The following is a 21,363-nucleotide window of genomic DNA, read 5'->3' as shown; positions in this document are numbered from 1 at the left end:
AGGGGTATTCCTTGAGGGCTGGGGTGGGGTTGGGACACAGACACAGAATAGCAACAAAAACCAAACTAAAATAATCTGTTTCCATTCACTCAATTCAACCCCCAACTTCTTTAGAGTTCTAGCAGCAGTTTATAATAACCTCTGACTTCATCCTGCAAAAAGCCCAGTCGTTAATACAATTCAATGCCCTAAAATCTCTGCAATTTCACTGCAAACTTCAGTGCAAATTCACATCTCCTTAGAAAGTCTGGCTAGGGCCACACCACTGCAGTATTTTTGTTTAGTTTGGTTGTTCGTAGTTTGCCTTTTTTTTTTTTTAGGGGGCTGGTGTCATGGGAGGTTTTTTTTTTTTTTAAACTAGTATTGGCAAGACCCCTTTTTACAAGTTGTAGTTTGGAAGCCTATGTATACTGCTACCAAATATTTTTGAGCATTAATTCCAATATGACTCTCAAATGAACCTTATTTTTCTGGAACTGGCATTGAAACAGTGCAAACTATTAATCCAAAACATTTTTATTGGCATCTTATATTCAATAAAATTACTGTTTGCCAAATTAATACATGCAAGTACCTCTTTCTGAAAAGCAAAATGCTTCTCCCTCTTTTGTAACTGTTGCAGAGTTATACTGGACTTTAACGTTTTGTACTTTGCACTGTGACGTGTTATTGTTACCCAGCTAAAGCTGCAGATCTGTTCAAAAAGCTATTCACAACTTGAGGACAATATCCCTCACTAAATCAGACTCACTCTGTCTCAGGTGTTGCCCAACATCTCCACAAGATTACTGCAGAAATAAGAGAGAAATACAGGAAGCAACAATGACAGAAACGACTATGTTTGGATAGACTATGAACATGATTTGTGGACTTCAGAAGCACAACTGTTAACATCTTGAGTTCTGCATAAGTCTGGTATTTCTTACTGCTGCCAGTTCAGCACCATACGCTACAGTCTCTGCAGTGTTCTCTGACTGTTTTCCTTGAGCCGGCATAAATTAGGCAGAGTCTAGGTGTATATAGCCCTCTCTTAAAATCAAGTGTGCAAAACTAGTCTCCATTCAAGCCCTTTACCACACAAGACAGGATTTCCTTAGATTTTTGGATAGTGGTGAAGAATGAAGGGGAAAAAATATGTCTGATCAAGACTCTTTTTCTTTATTTTCATCCATTTTGCTTTCCAGAGAGAGAAAGGACACAGTTATTTTCTGAAAGCTTTGTCAGCAGAGGACTCAGTGCCACAGGACATGCTAGTAAGCATCCATCTCAAAAACTTTGTGTGCTGTCACCTTCCTTATCACACCAACAGAGTGGGAATGTCCCACAGCATGGCTGCAGCCACGGCTTCCACATGATGTTATACACAGAGAGCTGCTCTGGGACAGGAGTCAGTGTCCTCTGATGCTCTTCTATGGCTCTTCCAATCTTCCTTATTACAATGTCAAAGAGAGGCTCGGTGTCAGCTGACAGAGGTTTGGCTTCAGAAGGGTCTCGCGAGAGATCAAACAACAACGGAGGGTCATGATGGGTCACGCCTTCCCCAAAACACGGGCAAATTCCTTTTCCATAACAAGCCCCAGCCCCAGGTGGATGGAAGACAGGGGTCACATAATGAGCTTTCCAGATGGCTCCACCTGGCAGGAAAGAAATCTTATGGCACAACCACAAGACAGCAGATAAAAATGGAATAAGCCTTCAAGCAATAGGAGTAGAGCTGTTTACTAAGGAGACCTCTTCTCACATACCCTGGCACTCCCATCACCATAAATCAGATTCTCTGTGTGGAGTACTGACTTTGAAGATGGAAAACACTAGAAATATGAAGAAAACCACATTAAATTTCCAGTGCGGTAGTAGACAGCCTGTATTCCCACCCCACTTCCTATAGGTTTGTTACTTACAAATGTTTCTTTGCTGTAAGACATGTCCAGCTAGCCAGAGTCACTGCTATGTTATGCATAACAATTTCAGAAATCTCAGAGATCAGTTCTGATAAGCACTCATCATGCAATAATTTTGTGAATTAGCAAGATAGCTATCAAGAGGAGAAAACTCATGTTTTACAGTTACCACGGAACCAATATTTATACTTACTGTCCTTTTGGTGCCACCGCACTGCATGCAAGTAGGACCCACAATAGTGAAACAGGAACTCATGCTCTGACTTTTGAGCTCTTCCTTGCAGTAGAGGCACCAAGCTTCGTCCATCAATCACCCTAATGTAATGGGAAGCAGCGTACTCAGGTAGGGGCAAACCTTACAGTCAACTGCGTACTTATCATTGCCTTTGCATTGGCTGAACTGGTGCTTGAGACAACATACAGAATAATTTGGTCATATATTTAGAGCAGCCAGCAGACTGCCAAGCCAATATTTAAATCCCTAGTAAGTTTTTTCTTTTTTTTTTAATAGCTGGGTCAACTCATTCCATTTAGCAATACGTAAACAATATTTAGTGCTTTGTCTAGCGGAAAAAAGTAATTTATTCAGGAAATCTATACCAATCTCATAATTGTTTAAATTTAGTAATTTTAAAAGGAGCTTAAAGAAATCCTTTGAGCAAGGATGGGTTCAATGACTTTAGGAGGTATTTATAAGCATCCATAAGTCAAGTCAGTTAATACCAAAATGACCTCAGCCACCAATTTTTTCCTGAATGAGGCTGAACGTAGGTTTGAAACTAACATCTGTTTTTTGTCAGGAACAGCTGCTCTGGCAACATGCACACCTGCGGGCATATTTGGGAGAGTTTGCTCACTAGTTTAATATCTCACACTAGGCTTGAGACTAAGGAATATTTGTAGGATCCCCAAGGGTGATAAGCAGCACATTAATTTTTTAGTAGTTAGCTCTCCTATCAATCTCTCCTGTTGAATACATCTCCATACCTGTCCTGTGGTAATATTCCTCCAGCCAAATGAACAACTGTGGGATAAATATCCATAAGACTTGTAGGTTCATCGATAACTGTGCCTGCAGGCAACACTCCTGGCCATCTAAATACTCCTGGCACACGGATCCCTCCTTCCCAGCCTCCCATGCCTTTTCCACCTGCAGTGAAATGAATGAACATAGAGCAGTTCAAAGGCAAACACAAAACTCTTCAGTTGCTTGTTGCATTTGAATGTACAGAAAAAGATGCAGTAATACACTGCTTATTCAACAGATTCAACTCTTCATTTATGTTGGAATTCACATACTTCAGAAGGCCTCAAAATGTGACATGTAACACATCCAAGCCTAGGAAGGTGAGGGGGGACAATCTCTATTTTAACTCTGGCCACAGGTGAGGCTAAGAACATTAAATCTACCTTTGAAAAGCCTATGTTCAGCAACAATGAAACATCTTCCACCTCCTGTTATCTTCCATTTCAAGGGTTGCCTACATTTACCTGTTTATTGAAGGGCTTCCCAGCAAAAGAAAAGAGGAGGAGCTGAAAATTGGAAGAACTCACAAGACTGAAAAAATACTTGATATTCTCTTTAAACCTACTCAAGACTTAGTAGTAGTATCCTGTTTTAATAAAACTGAAAAAAAAACCCACCAAAACGTCTCTTTCTAGCCACGGATTCCCTTCAAAATATGTGTCCTTAACACTTCTATTTCCATATGCCTCTTCCTTTTCTGAAATTGAGATTTGGACCTGACTCTCCCAATGCTTAATGCAACATCTCCTAACTCAGAAGCAAAAAATCTGAACTTGGAAAAAATAGGAGGAAAACACTTTTTCTTAATTTAATACTAACAGAAATGAACCTAATAAAGCATCCTGTTGCTAGATGTGTGAAGACAATATTTATCTAGCTCCCAAAGCAGAAACCTGTTTTAATTCTTATATTTAACATGAAAAAAAACATTGTCTTTGTGAGATCCCATGAAGCTTATGAATCAGTGTTATTATCCATAAAGCACTTTCTCAAGCAAGGACTGAGATGGAGGATGAACAGACTAACTGAAAGCTCTTCCCTTTCATATGGGGCAGCAACCTCCATTGCTCAGCAGCAGAGAATCCAACTCATGGGATCCAAAATTCCATGTCTTTGACCTCTGCTGTGCCCTGTGGAGTAGCTCAAGAAGGGTTTGAATTGGAAGAAACCTGTTTTAGGAAAACAAAAACATCAAAATATGGGCAAGAGGTGGATGGTTCATTGGTCATAGCAGAACTTAAACCCTGACTCCTCTCCAAACACATTGTCATGTGTTGATGACAGGTCACAGGATCAGATGGTCTGATGATTACACAGGGCTGTTTGGGTAAGTGGGAGAAAATGCAGTGAATGCATATCCTTTCAGCTTGAAAAAAGCCACTGCACTGCTCAGCAGGTTGAAGAATGATTCACAGCAGAAAGGGATGAGTAGGAGGTAAAGAGTGAGATGTTCTTAGACCACCAAGACCTTTTGGATTTTATGCCAATCACTGATTTGGGGTGAAAGATAAAAGCATACTGGGAATAAATTGTTGCTGCAAGTCATGACATAATGTGCCCTTACTCTATTCTGTATTGATTAGCTGGGCAGCAATGATTTCTGGAACATAATGAGAAAAAGAAATAAACAAATCAGGAAACAGTCCTATTGTGGAGAGAGGGGGAAAAGCCAGAGAAAGAGAGATAATATTCAATATAGGGAACTATCACATTTTTTCCAGTGCATTTCACTTGAGAACACCAAATAATTTACAGGTATCAAGCTAGAAAATACCTTTGTCAAGGGGATGTGTAATAACGCTTGCACTTTGCTGAAGGAAAAGGTAACTAAGATTAAAGTACCTCTGTATATCACCTATATTTCAAGCTAAAAATGCAATTCATTGCAGCCTTGACAGCTTCAGCCAGGCAAACTCACTGTGTTTCTGATTCAAACCTTCATGTAAAGTCACAACAGTCTTCCTACCTTTATAAACACCATTCCAGCCACCTAACTGGGCAGATCCATCCTGAGCCTCCAAGTGTCCTCCATGATCAGAGGCAAAGTAAGTCAATGTATGATTTGTCAAACCTTCTTTGTCAAGCAAATCCAGAATTTTGCCTTAAATATAAGAATAGAGACATCAAAGTTTCTATTAACCAGTTAGAATGATCAAGCCACGTTTATGTTTCAGTAATAATATTTTGAAATGCCCTATAAGAAGTTTTTAGTAGCTTACATTTCTGTAAGTGTCTTGACCTTATTAGTTTTCCTGCTTCAAAATACACAGGTGTATACATCTGAAGAATACTTACCCACCATCCAGTCCATTTCTTCTACGTTGTCTCCATATAAACCATGATGGCTCTTCCCGATAAATTTTGCTGTGGTGAAAAGTGGGGTATGAACATGTAAAAAGGAAACAAAGAGGAGGAATGGCCCATGCCTGTTTCTTGAAAACAAACCAAAAACAAAAATAGTTTTTGTTGTGTGTTTGGAATATTTGAATGGTTTCCTATTCATGCATGCACAGACACACACATTGGGTCTAGACTGTACCCACATCTAGTGCATCCCCACTGATCACAACTGACAGCTTTTATTGCATGAAATGTGGGCAAGAAAGGTTCTTTTCAGCCAGATTGTTCTCAAATTCCAGCGTGTAAGCAGTCATAGCATTTTCACACTGCATAAATGAATCAGATGCCTAACTCTGATGGCTTTTTAATTAAACACAGTTTAATTAAAAGTTAATTAAACTGGATACAGTCTCATATTTAATATTTATATACTTTTCTAAGATGGTCACTTACAATTTTCAGTATATTTGTTTTCACAAATTTTAAGAAAAGAATAGCTACTTCCCCTGTTTTACAGAAAGGCACTTGATGCACAGAAATATTATAGAAGGCTGTGCAGGCAGAACTTGAATCAAGAAAATGAATGATCTTACTTGGCTTCCTTCTCAACCAATAGAAATAGATTTAAAGTGTTTTTAGATTTTTACATGAAATAATTTCATACATCACACACATTTTATCTAGGTGTTTTGTAGGGTTTATAAAAAAGAGCACAAATAAGGTTTGTAGAGTGAAGTGTAAAAATTAGCTAGTTAATCTTGGTGCAAATATAATAATTGCAGATTACAGGGCATAGTGAAATGGTCACATATCATTTGGTTAAAATCCATCTCATTTACTATAGCTTCCAGTGTGAGACAGTTGCAATTTAAGTGCTTTGGGTTTCTAAATAGAGGACTTGGATATGAGTTTTAAAGCAGTTCTATACAGCTATACTCGAGAAGAATACTCTAGCCTGCCTAGAACATCCTGGCTCCTTTAAAGAAAACTACAGACAATCATTTACCTTTTGATAAATGACACTGCCTCCTTTAGCATGAGGGAAGCAGTCCTCTCTAACCTCATCGGCTGCTCAGTGACATCGTGGTTCCTCATCAGGATACAGTTCCAATACTGCACAAAGCCGTAACTGGAGTACCAAGAAATGAAGAAAAGGCTGCCCACCAAAGTAAAACAGGCAATTATCTTCCAGTGGATGGAAATCAAACCAATCAGTTTTCCAGCAGTGAGAGTGAGCACAGCAAGGATAATTATCTGACTGTAAAGCCAAAGCTTATCTTGAAGGGCTACATCCAGCTCTGGAGGTTTGTTTTCTTGACAGTTATTTAGAAGTGTGAAAGGCATACCATAAAAGTAGTCAAACCCATGACTGAGAGGATGGTGACAGTGATCATTGAAGGATTCACAGTTTACACCTTGGTGCCACTTTCCTGAAGGTTTTAAAGCATAAAAGAAGTTAGAACATTAAGGTGGATAACTCAAAAGGAACCTAAGGTCACATCACGAGCATCCTTTTGGGAATCAGGTGAGTCTCTGTTTTTCAACAGAGTATCAATGCATTCTCTTTGTGCACAAAGAAGCTGAGTGAAAACATTGCCTGATCAGGTTAATGTCATACAAGAATAGGTGAACCCCAAACGATCTTGCAATAAACATACATTTGTAGGATGTTCAGCTACGCAGCTAAGGGTCACATAAGGGTTGGAATTCATTTCCTTTCAATGAGGATGGGGGAATTAAGGTACTTTAACTCACTGGCTGCTTTAATACATTCCCTTCCTAACTTTCAATTGTTTACTTGTAACTTCATTTTGATATAATATTACAAATTTACTGGAAGATCCAGTAAACTTTTGGCCAATGTTAACAGATATCTTGATCACCTGACTAAGGAAAATGATTTCTCAGGCACTTCCCTATTCCATGTGAAGAGAAGAGGCTGTAACCCAACCTCACACTCTGTCCTGCCCAAAATATAGCAAGTAGACAGAAGCTGATGTCTGCTTAGAATACGTGCTGGATCAAAGGACTCTGAGGTTTGCTGGGTTATGTGATTGCCAGGTAATTACAGACTCAGCCAGGAAGACTACACTTTATCAGCTCATGATTCAATGCAGCCATATCTGTTTCCATCACTTGGAGATAACAATGCATTTGGCACAACTGGCCCCAAACGACCTGGCTTTAAGGGACACAGTGCTTACCCTACCTACCATTTATGTGAAGGGATCCATTGCAGCCGTGCCTGTCACTTGAGTGATAAAAGCAAACAGAAGGGAAAAAAGAGACTTTGCCAGTTGATTTTAGAGACATTTGTCAAAAGAATGATGAATCTTGAAACTGTTGAGGTCTGATCAAAGTCAGAGGTGGGAAGGTGCTCTGGGGCAGCGTTTCCCTGACAGCTTTGCATTTTGGCTTCATCTGAGGAAACAGCCACCATATCATGACTCTTTGGGACCTCACAACCTCAGCTGTGAGACACCTGTACCTTGTCCTCTCCTCTGTGGATAGAAACTTTGTTCCTTTCTTTACTTATCCTCTTTTATTTCTCTGCCCCTTGCCTCCAAAAAGCAGATTAAATACTTAAAGACATTGTTTTGTTTGGAACAATCTTTACATCAACAAAACTCTCACAGTGGACCAACCTTTGAAAAAAATCTTAGGCCAAGTAAAATAAATGCTCATCCATTGTAATAATGAGACAGTTTAAAATTCTTCCTGTTTTGGGTGCCCTGTACAGTCATTACCATTGTTGTACAACTCTTTAGATTGCAATATTTTTAGTCATCTTGCAAATATGAGGGTTTCCCCTGCCTTACCTTCAGTCTTTTGGAGAAGATTTGTATTTATGACTAGTGGACCATTTTGAGCAAACTCAGTCCCTAAATTCTCTTCATATAACTACCTCATTTCTTCAAGGTCATGTTAAAACATTTCCTCTTACCTATCAATCCAGTGGTATAGCCTTGTTTCTGCAGCAGCCTGGCAAATGTTGTTTCATTAGCAGGGAGTCCTCCTGACCCAGCGTTCCACTGCAGCGCCCGGTATCCATTGCTGGATGCCATCCCTGACAGAAACAGCTCTGGTCATCGCTGCGGGACTTTTACTCTCCACTGGCGGAGGCTGTGCTGCTCCTGCCAACCTCCGCATCAGGAGCTCAGCCTGAAGCCAGAGTTCCTCACAAGACAAAGACAAGTGTATCTTGTGAGCAGTCACATGAGCATGTCCAAGTACTTTAGGTAGTCAAGAGTTGTTTTTCAAAACAAATACTGCTGCACACCAGTTTTACCATCAAACTGATAAATTGGTGGTGAAAGCATATAGTAGGTTTTGTTTTCTGCCTTTTTGAGTAACTAATAATTTAGTCTCTCTGCTTTTCATCTAAAATGAGAGGACAGCTGTATTTCCCTATGTCAGTGGGATGTTGTATCATGTTAGGTGAGATAGAGTTCACCCAACATATACACTGACTTTGCACTTAGCTCTCAAATTAGGCATCTAATTTTCCTGTATAATGCCTGGTGAGAGATGGATTTCTATAAAATCCTCCAAAAGGCACCTTAGATAGGTGGGGAATGGTTCCAAACCTCCATTTTCCCCAGAGTTTTGTGACTTTCTGCACTATGTTAGCAATGAACTTGACCATTTCTCCTGGGAGCCCTGTTTCAACCCCTTAACTCTAACCACCACCACCAAGAGGAATTCCATCAGTTTGCCCCAGACCGCATTTCTCCATACCTATCTATTTTCATCATATAGATCTCTGACATCCTTTAAAGTCAGGCTAAAGCTCTGTCAGCTGGTGAAGCAGTGGTCCCCATTCACAAGTTACTTCTAGAAAGTTTGAGCCTCTAGCAGTGTATTTTCTATCTCAGGTTGAGAAAATTCTTCTGTTCCAGTATTTATCAGCTATTGTATAGTACCTCAGCACCATGCACAGAAATTTGTAATTCAAAATGGGCCCAACCTGATCTAATGGGGTATCTGCCAGTGAGGAAAGCTGCTCTGCTCGGAGTGCAAAGTGGAGCTGCAGCAATGTGCTGAGTAAGTTTCACTCCTTCTCTTGCCAGGCGATCAATGTTCGGGGTCCTAAAAAACACATTAACGTTTAAGAGAAGCAAGGTAACCTGAAACTTATTTTAATAAATTGCAAATAAAATCTAGAACATTTGAACAGTTCTTTAAAAAAAAAAAAAAAACCACCTCTCTTTACACACTCCAGGACTGGTATAGTAACAAGTTTGACACAGCGAGTGAAGTGGATTGTAGCCACTGGAGAATCCATTCTCAGGACACAGACATAGAGTGCTCTTGGCAACACTGAAAAGTAAACCTAGGCATCACTGATACTATTTAGTTAGAAAATAAAACTGAATTGAAAAAACTTATCTGAGAAAGACTGGTGTTTTTCCTATTCCAATATTTTCAATAGATCACTTTTGCCATCACATTTAGACCCTGAATTTCAAAGTTAATTGAGTCAGAAAATCTCACAAGGTGTCTGAAGCTCTTGGAACCAAGACTTTCTGTTCCAAGTTTTAAGACATGCTATTTATTTCATAATATAGTGACATCTTTACATAGTTACATTTATAGTGGAGCCTAACTTTCCCAGAATAATGGACTACAACACCACAAAGAGTGAAAGAGGCCTCCCCAGTCTTCACTACCAGCAGAGGAGAACAACAGAGTTCCACAAGCACATTCCCATTTCTCTGTACAGCCCCACCAACATCATGTGAGGGAGATGCACCTAGAACATGCCAATAAAACGTCTGTGCTCCACTTGGGGGACATGAGTTGAGGCTTGTAAGATGTGCTCCCAATGCCCATTTAGTTCTGCTTTGCCTGTTTAGTTCTGAAGGAATGCAATCACTAGTTTTAAAGCCACATAGTCACATAATAAATTATGTGTGTCAGTCCATGTGAGTCTGGAGTGGAGTGTTTTGGAGGAGATGGCAAGCAAATGGATGAGGGATTCTGGAAAAGCACTGGGTGGACAGAGTAAGTTTTAACTATGTGTGAAAAAGAATGAAGAAATTAATGCATAAGAAGAAGAGAAAACAGTAACTGTAGTACTAAAAAAAGTGGCTGGAGAGTTAGCACATGGAGGATGGCTTGGGAAGAATTCCCAGAAAGAACTTAAAAAACAAAATAAAACCTTTTTTTTTTTTTCCCCCCTTTTTCACTGCACAATGTTTACCTAGGCCCCAATCCTATATGCATGTATACAAGTACTTAAATACACAGTTACTAGAGCCTTGGATTAAGAGATTAGAGCATTTCTTATTTTATAGGGAGGCTTAATTACTCAGGATGAGTGTTCTATAGCGTTAAACATATTGTACTGAGAGATCTTTTACCTTATGGTATTGTTTCCATAACAACCTATATCTCCGATGCCAAGGTCATCAGCCAGAAATAGAAGTATGTTGGGTTTAGAGTCCACAGCTTCAGTCAAGCCAAATAAACATGAAGTCAGTGCCATTAGGAGGTACCTCCTGAAATACCACAAAATAACATTTTACGTATGTGACTCGTAAGGGTTGGAGAGTGGTGGGAGCACTCTGGTAGCAAATCTGAAGCATGAAACACAAAATAATTTCCTAGCCCCACTTTCAGTGGGAATAAGGAGGATGGAGTTTACTGGATCCATTTTTCTATCTCTACCACCTAGATCACTCTAGTCATAGAGGCTGCAGTAGCTCTTCTACAGCAAATATTGTCATCTTACCAATTCGGCCCAGGAATTTTCATCTGAATCAGTTGCATAGATTTCAAAATGTACCAAAAACTTCAAAGAGCTGAGAAAAATTAGTGTTTCTAAGTTTCATAAACTCTGTGAAATTTCAGGTTATGTTCCAAAGTCACTCTGTCATTTTCTGAATATCTTGTCTCCAGTGAATAAAGCAGTCAATCATATTTGGAAGAGAAGTGAAAAACCCCAAACTCTCTCCTTCAACTCAAGAACACTTGAGCTTGAAGCCTCTACTGCCATTCTAAGATGTCAGCCAGGCCCCAGATGAGCATCAACTGTATTTAATATCTGCAGAAAACAGAATTTACATTTTTACACACATATCATACTTTTTATAGAAATATACCTAGAACATTTGAAGCTACGTGTTCCTCCAAGTATTACTGATCGGTGGCTCTAAAACCTAATCCTGGATTGATTTTTCACTGGGACAGAGTTACCACTTAATTTTGCAGGACATGGAGCAGCAGCAACTCTCTAGGACAGACTGGGAAAGTTCCTGCATATCATTCCAGGATTTGCAGTTTTGGTGTGAAGATCTTGTATACAAAACCATATTTGAAGGAACAAGTAAACGTCATCTCTAACAGACAAACACAACACACTGTAAACATGACTCTGAACTCACAGTTGTAAATAAGTAACCAGTGGCTATTGGCATTTAATCATCCAAGAGCAAAGTTCCAGCTGGTTTTTTTTGTACATTCTACTACTAAGTTACAACAGTGATTTACAGAGTTGTGATGAAACCTTGCTTTAGAAGCATTGTGGACAATTTCCATTTTTATACTTGGATTACTTATTTTGAGGAAAGGAAAATTTTCTATTTGCTAATGTTCTATCTCCTAAGAGTTACAGGACTTTATACTGGCAGAACGAATCCTTTCAGAGCACTAACACATTAGTTAGAACTGCAGGGGGAAGCTCTCTAAAGAACCCTGGAAATAAGCAGCCCCCAACTGCTTATTTCAGTCACTTGGACATTCTTCTTTCCAAGCTGGGGACAAGAGTAGTGCTCCCGACCTCTTTCCATTACATTTAAGAAAAGGAAAAGAAGAAGGAGGCAAATTGTGAAATCTGCTCTTACTGATGTCTGCAGCCCCATCCTAACACTCTGTTTTCTCATGGTGTTACGTGCTGGATATTTGCTGATCCCTGTGGTAATCCTGCTTGTGGATTAAGATAGGGTCAAGGACAAATTCCATCTCAGGTAACCTACTCCTTATAGTTCCAACTCCATATCCTAAGTTGTTATGTAGCATTACTGTACATTATCAAATAACCATGCTTAGAGCTCAAAACGATCATCCTTCAGCAATACATGCAGGGAGCGCAAGAATGTTTAGTTACTAAACACTCATAAATCTTCAAAGCAATAGGGTTGAAAAGAAGTAGAACATAAAACATGCATATAGATACATACATATATAAACCTTTTCAGAATTACCTATAAAGCTATTTCTGGAAAGATAATATTAAAGGCATAGCCAGAGACTTCCACTTGGGAGACAGATCTCATTGTTTAAAAACATGAGCACATTAAATAAGTATGTAGTTAAGATGGTCTCAAAAATCATTTGGCAGCCAGTATTACTAAGTGATTTTAAAATATCTGCTTGTAAATCAGGTAAGTGCAAAACATTGGGCAAATGCAGGCCACTATTTATGTAACTTTTATTTACAAGACTTAATATGGATTTACACCATAATTGGGCTCCCATAGCTTTATTGACAATGATTTTCTGAGGACAGGTTAGGAACCATTGGCACAGGCAATCAAATGTTGAAAAAAAGTCCCTACAGAACTATAAAATTTGGTGCCTGTACTTGCATTAGAATTGTTTTCAGAGGTGATACTGCTGTGCTTAGGGCATACCTAGAATTACAGCTTTGTGAGATTATATCATCCTTCTGCTCAAGAAATCTGCTCCTCCTACAAGATTTCACTGAGATGTTATATCTGTGTAAAACCCTGGCACCTCAGACTACCTCTTTAAAGGCTTGTATAAATGGAGACGCAACTTTAGAACAGTGTGGGGCTCACAATCAGGGAGGAATTAAAAATAAAAAAGGGGGAGGGAGAGAACAATGATGACGTGATTTTTTAATGGAGTTGAATTTCCTACATGGGGTAAGGAAGGGAACAACAGACAATGCAAACAAAGCATTAGGAGAAGTGATTCATGCGAGCCCAGGATTGTTGGGGGAAAAAAAGGTGGGTCAGTTCAAGCAACACAATTTTAATTCTGCCAGACAGCAACAAATACATGCAGGGATATACAATTCTGTTCACCTGAATAGAATGGCAGCAATGGCTATGCAAGGTAGTGGTGCAATCATCTGCTGGTAGGCAGCAATCCTGAAAATAAGTTAAGCTTATAGTAAGCAACAAATTCAGCACAGTCACCAGTGTGATGTTGGAGGAAAATAAAAGAACTCAATCCTTATATCTCTTTAAAAAAGAGGGACTAGTGAGAGGATTTCACCTCAAATACATGAGTACTGATGGACTCACACCATATACTGACCAAAACTGGACTGTTTTCAAAGTGAAGTTTAAGAACTGGAAGAGGGCAGAAAACCACAGATAAACTGTTCAAGCATGGGAAAAGATGTTTTAGTTTGAGAGAGCAAGAGCCCAAACAAGAACAAGACAGTAAAAGATTAATTAGTGCATAAATTCATGGGAAGAAAACACAGGTCTTAGGAAGCTCATCAATTTTGCTGAGTCAGAGCCAGTATTTGGAAGGTGAAGTCAGACAAATAGAGCACACATTTTCTGCAAGCAAGGTGATTTATTATTCAATCATGTTTTCAAGCAGAGTGCAATATAATCATGACTGTGCACCTCAAGTGAAAGAGAGAAAAGTATTGCAAAGAAACAGAAGTTATGGGACTTGTTAAATTTCAGCTGAAATTTAACAATTCACAGTAAACATGAGCAGAGCAACAATCTGATACAAACTCCATAGTATCTTCCCCTGCAGCCATTTCCCAAGACATCTTTTTCGAAGTTACCTAAAGTAGCTCAGTTAAAGCTAATTTTAAGACTCTTACCTAAAGAGTTCAAATAAGCTGAAGAAAATGGCCCTCAACTTGAAGAAGCTACTTCTCCTCAAAACATTCTTTTTTAATTTACAAGTTGCTCTTAGCAATTACACCAATGTCTCCCCACTATATAAATTATTCTGGTTCATATAGTCACAAAGTAATCTTAAAATACTAATTCCATAGATTGATTACTCTGAATGTATGTAATGATACTAAGTTATTCTCAACAGAAACCTCCCCAAAGAATCACTGGAGGCAACTGTGGATTCCCCAGAGTCCAAGTGAATTATTTCCAAACTGATAGCAAGTACAGTTTTGCAATTTATCGCGGCTATTACTACTTAATTTCAAGTGATGGTTTTTCAAATGTAATTATTAACTAAAAATCTCATCACTTCATTTACAACCAGAAGTATACAGCATCAGTTATTAAGCCTAGTGCCTCCACATAAAAAGGCATAGGACTCTATATTAATTCAGTCAAAACGTTTCTGCAAAATGAGGCCAAATTCTACAGAGCTGTGCAGGATTTGGCCTACAGCAGAAAACAGCCAGCACAACTTTATGTGGACATATTCCCCTTAAACAATTTTAATTGTCTGTAAAGCTTATCCAAAACTTACCAACTTCTGCAGCTAATACTACACATGACTGCCCTACACTTTCTTTCTCCAAACTTGTCAGCCATTAACGCAGGCTTAATTAACTTACAATACAATTTATTCAGCCTGCCAGGAATGCCACAAAGCCTGAAGCTGCCTTAAGAGTCACTTGAAGAGATTTAGCAACAGAAGCTTTTACTTAGTTTATTAAGTGGTTGAATTAGATGGACTTAAATCAAATGGATTTGTAACAACTCCAAGTAGCGTTATCTGGCTTTTTCTAGCTAGCTACCCTGTGCAGACCCCAGGTTTTTTCAGTTCTGTTTTACAGAAAGCAAACTACAAACCTGAAACTGCCAGAAAATGAGCCCCTTCTTCCCCCACTGCAGCTTGGTTCCAGGCAGTTCTACCCCCATCCTTCAAATATTTTACTTGCTAAATATATTCCCAGATTAGAGTCTGCCCTTCTTGAAGTTTTGCACAGAAGGAAAAATTCACTTCAAATCCACTTCAAAAATATCTGTCCATAGTCAAAATATTTACTGAAGCCAGGCACATTTCTTGCTTCACCCTTGTTCCCAGAAGACTGACACCACCACCACTTCCTCTGGGAATTCAGTAGAGTTGAAAGAAACTTCTGATTCTTAAAAATGTCAAGAGGCACAGCTCCCACAGAAAACTTTCAAATAAACTCTTGTCAGTTAAGCTAAAAGTCAGTAATTGGACACAGCAAAAGAATTTGCTTTTTGTTTTCTTTGTCTAACTTCAGATACTGAAAGAAATTCTTCACACACTGATGCAAAACCGAAACCAAAACAAACCCCAAACCCTTTATCACTTAAATATAACAAAAGTGAATTATAAGTATTAGAACAAATATTTTCAAATAACATGGGGAGGTATGTTGCTGCATAGCTGTTAACTAAAAATAAACACTTTCTTTCTACCTTCTACAAAAATACACTACACAACAGGTTAACCACATTCAACAGTGTATTAGAATGTAATTAAAAATACTAATTTCAGCTTGCATTATGGCTCTGGAAAAAACATCTGCAACATACCATATGCAACATATTATTCCACCTTGTCCCTTTCCTCCCTTTCTCTCTTCCATAGCTTCTATGCATCCAGGTGTTCAGGAGGGGAGAGGCAGCAGGTGAGGAAAGAGTGAAAGAAGGAAGAGCTCCCAGCTGGTGTGAACACAGTCACTTGCTCAGTACTTGCAGCTGGTGAGCCAGAAACAGATGGTGCTCGTCAGCCATGAAACAAGGGAAGTCCTTGCAAGAAAGGTAAAAGCCAAGTATCAGGAGTTTCTCAGTGGTTTGACTTTTTTCTTACCCATTCTGCACTCTCAGGGAACCTACTGCAACACTGCTCACCAGGGGGATTTAGTTCTTACTGACCTAAATAATATCAATACTTGTTATCTGTTAGCATGTATTTTATTACCATTTGGTGTTGTGCTTTGTCAGTAACCAAAACTCTCATGGCAAGCAATCCAAATCTTCAATTTATTATGGCTACACTATTCTGGCCTTGCTGTTACACAGCAGCACCCTGCCTTCAGAGCAACAGCAGGAGGGGATGCTCTGGCTCTTGGCTTTAAATTAACTCATGAATTTTCACATCATGACTGGCACTCCCTGGTCTAAATGATCTATTTGTGCCTTCTGGCTTCAAACTACTCATCTAGGAGGATGCAGCTTTCCCTACAGCTGGGACATGAGCAACACAGAAGGGTGGAAAATTGGAGACAAACTGGGTGGACAAGTGAGATAAAAAGTGGCAACTAGGAGCTTGGCTGCTAGAGAATCAGTGAATGTCATGTGGAAGCAATCTGAAGTCCAGTTATGCTTTCTGTATGCCATTGTAAAGTGCAGTAACTAGCAATAATAATAAAAGCAGAATACCTGCCATTCACCACCTAAGCTCCAAAAACTGGAGTTTGGTTTGAAACGCTAGAGAGTGAAGGGAAACAGAGATTGTTAATCATTGTAATCTCCCTCTCCTCCGCACATACACACAGTCTGACCCTGCTCACACTTTGCTTTTGCTATTTACGAGCTGGCGGAGCAGCTCTGCCGGAAGGCAGGGGCCGGCTGCTCTCTCAGCCGCACCAGGGGAAGACGTGGGTGAGAGCAGCGGCAGGACACGGTCCAAGGCGCGCACTGCTCTGCGGAGCTGGTTCAGCACAGCTTCCCCCTAACACCACCCAGGAGAGCTTCGGACCCGCTGCTGGCCGCTCCCAGCCCCAGTATCGGGGCTCAGCGGCGAGCCAAGGCAGAGTCATTCCCCTCCCCTCGAAAGAAGTGGTACCTCTGTGCAAGGGAGGGAGGAAAAAGTCCTCAAAGTCCTCCCCAAGGGAAACAGGGAGGCAATTTTAAAAAAATTATTAATATTTTAAATTTTTAAAAAATTTAATATCTTAATTTTTAAAAAATGAAAAAAATGATCTTTTACTTACTCCATACTCGCTCACACACTGGAGGAGCTTTGCTTTCACTTTCCTTTTTGTCCTAGGCTTTCTGGTCTTTGCTTCTAAAGAAGGATTTTCAAAAGCACAACTTGCTTATTCCTGTAGGAGTAATCAGTGGGTGTCGGTCTCCCTTAAAAATCTGGTCAAAGGCATTTCGTCCCGCCTGCTCCTGCCACCGAGTGCTGAATAAGGAAGAACTGTTTTAAAGTAAAAGCTGGAAACACAGCTCCTGTAACAGCCAAGGCCAATAGAAAGAGCTTTAGCGGTAACTGAGTGAAAGATCATAAATCACAGGCAGTGAGACTGTAGGCTATATCATGTCGTGTGGAGAACTACCCTACAGCTGGAAGGTGAGCCAGCTAGCCCACTTGAAGTCAAAGGAAATCAGTCATCATAGTGTCAGGTTGGTGTATGCACACCAACTCTTGGCAGCCTGGCTAATTCCCCATTATGTTACTATAGTTTCTCTGACTGTGAGTTCTTTCCTGTGCCAGCACTAACACTCATGTGGTTGCACAGTCTGTCCTGCCATGCAAATTTGCAGGCCCACGGGGGCACTGGACCCCTCTTTTTACTGGCTACATGCACTTAATGGTGGTTTTAAAAGAGGGTACAAATGGGTCGTGCTGTAATCCACTGAATAAGGGCTTTATTCAAAAAATAGAAAAAAGGATAGAGATTCTTAATGTAGATATATTATTGCTCAGAGGACAAAATAAATATTAATGCAACATACCATGGCAAGGTGGAGAAAACAGTCAGATCTTTTTAACTAGACCTTGATAAATACAATGTATGGATACAATGAGATTTATAGCATCATCAGTGGGTGCAGTGCATGAATCTCAAGGAGAACATTGAGGACTTATATGTTTATCTGGATGTAGCAGTAGCAATTTTACTTTTTCCTCAAGAACCAGGAAATTCTGCCCAAAGAAGTAATTGGTAGAAATAATTGAAGCTGGGAGAGGCTCATGGAGTGGGGCAAAGAAATGAGAGTGCAAGGAAGGAGCCTTCAGCTCAAATTAGGACAAGGACACTCCTGAGGAAAGAATGATGCTTACATGCATCAAGTATAAGATATTAAAGCTTCAGAAATACTAAAGAGAAAGAGACTTTTTTGTGAGGGACTTGGAAAGAACTCCGTGGAAATTGTATGATTCGGGAAGCAGCAGAAAGTTCCTGGGTTATAAACCAAGACTACAGGAAAGGATTCACCCTGCAAAGACACAGTGAAGAAAGTATGGATTTTGTTTTGGCCCTTTTACTCTGGTGCAGATCTGATCACACCATTCCCAACTCTCACATCTGTGGAAATCTCACTGTATCCAGCCAGAAGGGTTCTTCTATCTTTTCTCCCTGACCACCTGCCAGAATCAGAAGCAGGGTAAAGCAATGTCATGTTTTTAAATCCCTCCTTGTCACCAGCATCTTCAGTTTGGCCTCCGGAGAAAGTGAATGGTGAAATAAAGCAACTTCAGTATCTCCTGAATATGAATATGTTTTTCTTGGTTTCTCAAATTCTTTCATATAGATTGAATATGAATTTTTGGAAACACTTGCTATTTTGACATTTTAATTTTGGGTTAATATTTTAGGTTAATTTTGGTTTAAAATTTGTTGATTTAAACAGTTTTAGTTAGCTTACATTATATATACCTGCTCATTTTTTATTTTTCCTCACAGAACTGAAAAGTGCAATTTTTAACCTTAGCTACATTATTCTATTTGGCTTTTTTCTTCAGTGTTATTTGTCATTTCTTTATAGGTTATTTTGGCATTTTTGTGACTTCAATACCTTTAGCTTGGGGTTTACGACAAGGCTGTTTTATTGTTAGTGCTTCAAGCCAATCTATTTGGTAATCTGAGTGACATAATCACTCTAAATGACATGTGGATCCCCGACATACAGGAATAACCAGAGACCAGCTTTAAATTCAGCCCCCAAGTCATCCAAATGTAATGGATGGGCCAGTTGCACAGGGCCTAAAAGTCCGTGTTTGCAGGAGCTGCATTTTCAATTGCATAAAAAGCCTGCAAGAAAGATCGCTCCGAGAAGGAAGCTCCTTGTTAGCAGTTTCTTTGCTGATGTATATGGAAACCCAATTCCAGACCAAGACCCTGTCATGCAATGCAGTGACAGAGAATGGGCTGTACCCTTAAATGTTAAACATTAAAATTCATAAACAGTTTTTTATATTTGAAAATGTTCATCAGCAGTCAGTGTTGTTCTGAATATTGAAGACTTACAGGTAGTAATAAGGTTAAAATAATGTTTGTTTATTGGTTGTGTCAATATTTGAAGAGTCCCATATAGCACTATTTAAAATGAGAGCCTCCTGAGTATGCTTGGCTTAGTACACTTGCATATTATATCATAACAGCAGTCATTGCACTTAAAGACAGTTATTTAAGATAGTAGGTACTTTAAACAGAATTTATTAATTACAGTCAAAATCTGGTAAACACTAGACCACAGAAATGGAAAGAATGGAAGCTCTAAGAATCTATTATTCTCAGGAAGAAATGGAGCAGGAGGAACAGACAGACAAGGGTAGACAGACTGAAGTTACAGATGATTCATTAAATAAATACTTTGCTTTTTCTTTTCCTTGTTCTTTTATAAGTAACTGCATTTTTCCTGTATATTTTAACCTATGTAGTAGGTAGTTGAAGACATGCCTATTCGACCTGTTAATCACCACCCAGTCCATCTTGTCTGCCCTGTCTCCATATAAACCTCTGCTGCTCCTCTCAACATATTTCTCAGTGGTAAAGAGAAGGTTGTGGACATATAAAAGGGGTTGAAAGGGAAAGAATGGCTGCTCTGGTTTCCAAATTTAAGAAAAAACCCCAAATAAATGAAAGAATAATCTAGTTTACATACCTATTAGTTCATTTGACTTACAGTCTTCTTCAATGAGAGAGTTTAAATTATTAAGCGTAGAATCATTAGAATAACAAATCAGTCTCTGCTCTTCAGCAGATCTGTGTTGGTTTTTCAGCTATGATTACAGATGCTGTGATAGCATCTCCTGACATGTGACTGGAAGACAAAGGAGAAAAGTTTAAAACTTCAGACACATGTGATTTGCACAGCAGGTAAGATTCCCTGGCTTTTGATCCCTTACAGAAATTAGTGACATTTGTTATTGTAGTACCTGCCCTAAGCAGTACTGGCAGAAATAGGAAGACTGGAAGTTATGATGAATCCTTCCCACTGGGAAATGGTGGGCAGAGAACAGAAAAAGCCTCCCTGTAGCTCTTACATGAGTCCATAGCTCAAGTAAAGTAGTCAGATGTGACTAATCCATTGGGCCCATGACTAAAGTGAGCATGAAGTACTTGCCAAAGGATGTGCTGTTCTGGAAGGCCAGTCTGCTCCTGTCTTTGGCTGCAATCCTTTAAAAAGTTTTGGTCTCCTGAGCAAAAATAAATATTTATTTAAGTGTAGTCTGTACAATTCTGCTCCAACAAGTAGAAGTTTTAAGAAATGTGTAGTGCTTGAAAAGAGATAATGATCATGGAAAATTCAGGACTACCTTAGCTTTCAGAATGATGATATAATAATATAATTTACATAGAGTTTGTCTTACTTTTAAAATCTTGGCTTAAAACAATTAACTTACTGATAATTCATTTCTCAGATATTCAAACAGAGAAGCAAGACGCTCCAGAAACAAAAGTAAATTTATAGGGAAATATACTTGTTCTGCTGAGCAAGGATGTCAAATAAACTCAGACACCAGAGTGGAAAGAATAGGCTTATTTTACTGTTAATAATTAAAGATATAAGTCAGTAACACAGAAAATAAGCAATAAGAAAAATACAGAATAGAACACTTAATTATTATTACATACAGTTAATTATAGAAAATAAGAATAAACAAGGTAATGCACCTAGTCTTTACTACACAATGGGGAGAATAGTGATTAAGAAAGATCCATCACCACTCGCATACGTTACCAACATCCAGATCCGCAGTTGCTGGGGACCCCCGCTTACAGAGAGGGTTTGGAGAGTGGGAAGTCCTATGCGATGCCTCCATCCCTAGGTGAGGCATCCAAAGTTGTGGGAAGAGGGTCCAGCCTTATATACCAAAAAATCAGCAGTCATAATGACTTGCACTTTTCTTCAAGTGAAAACATCTGGTTTCATCCTCCTGTTGGATTCCACCCTGTCCTGGTTCAGCTAGGATAGGGTT

The 21,363-nt window shown here is 39.3% G+C and overlaps 1 protein-coding gene across 2 annotated transcripts; it reads right to left on the bottom strand.

Moving 5' to 3' along the window:
- Positions 1-859: 859 nt before the first annotated feature.
- On the bottom strand, positions 860-17,253 carry LOC141972199 (arylsulfatase D-like). Of its 2 annotated transcripts, XM_074930051.1 has the most exons (10): positions 17,147-17,253; positions 10,632-10,769; positions 9,236-9,357; positions 8,213-8,335; positions 6,275-6,698; positions 5,224-5,360; positions 4,895-5,029; positions 2,889-3,051; positions 2,095-2,216; positions 860-1,634 (listed from the first exon to the last, which is right to left on the bottom strand). In XM_074930051.1, exons 1-10 carry the CDS (start codon positions 17,149-17,151, stop codon positions 1,267-1,269), a joined length of 1,737 nt encoding a protein of 578 aa, XP_074786152.1. In that variant the 5' UTR covers positions 17,152-17,253; the 3' UTR covers positions 860-1,266. The 2 variants fall into 2 exon arrangements, with proteins under 2 accessions (XP_074786152.1, XP_074786161.1); XM_074930060.1 differs by lacking the exon at positions 10,632-10,769 and having other exon boundaries at positions 17,147-17,220.
- Between the last annotated feature and the right edge of the window lie 4,110 nt (positions 17,254-21,363).

The sequence above is a fragment of the Athene noctua genome, chromosome 1, assembly GCF_965140245.1.
Source record: "Athene noctua chromosome 1, bAthNoc1.hap1.1, whole genome shotgun sequence".
Taxonomy (NCBI): Eukaryota; Metazoa; Chordata; class Aves; order Strigiformes; family Strigidae; genus Athene; species Athene noctua.
This window is presented reverse-complemented; position numbering and strand designations above follow the sequence as displayed.

Excerpts from the sequence above, each read along its gene's own strand:
- LOC141972199 (XM_074930051.1), bottom strand. Across the intron at positions 3,052-4,894 it reads CTGGAATGGTGTTTATAAAG|GTGGAAAAGGCATGGGAGGC; the intron begins GTAGGAAGACTG and ends ATTTCACTGCAG. Across the intron at positions 1,635-2,094 it reads GCGGTGGCACCAAAAGGACA|GTGGAGCCATCTGGAAAGCT; the intron begins GTAAGTATAAAT and ends CTTTCCTGCCAG.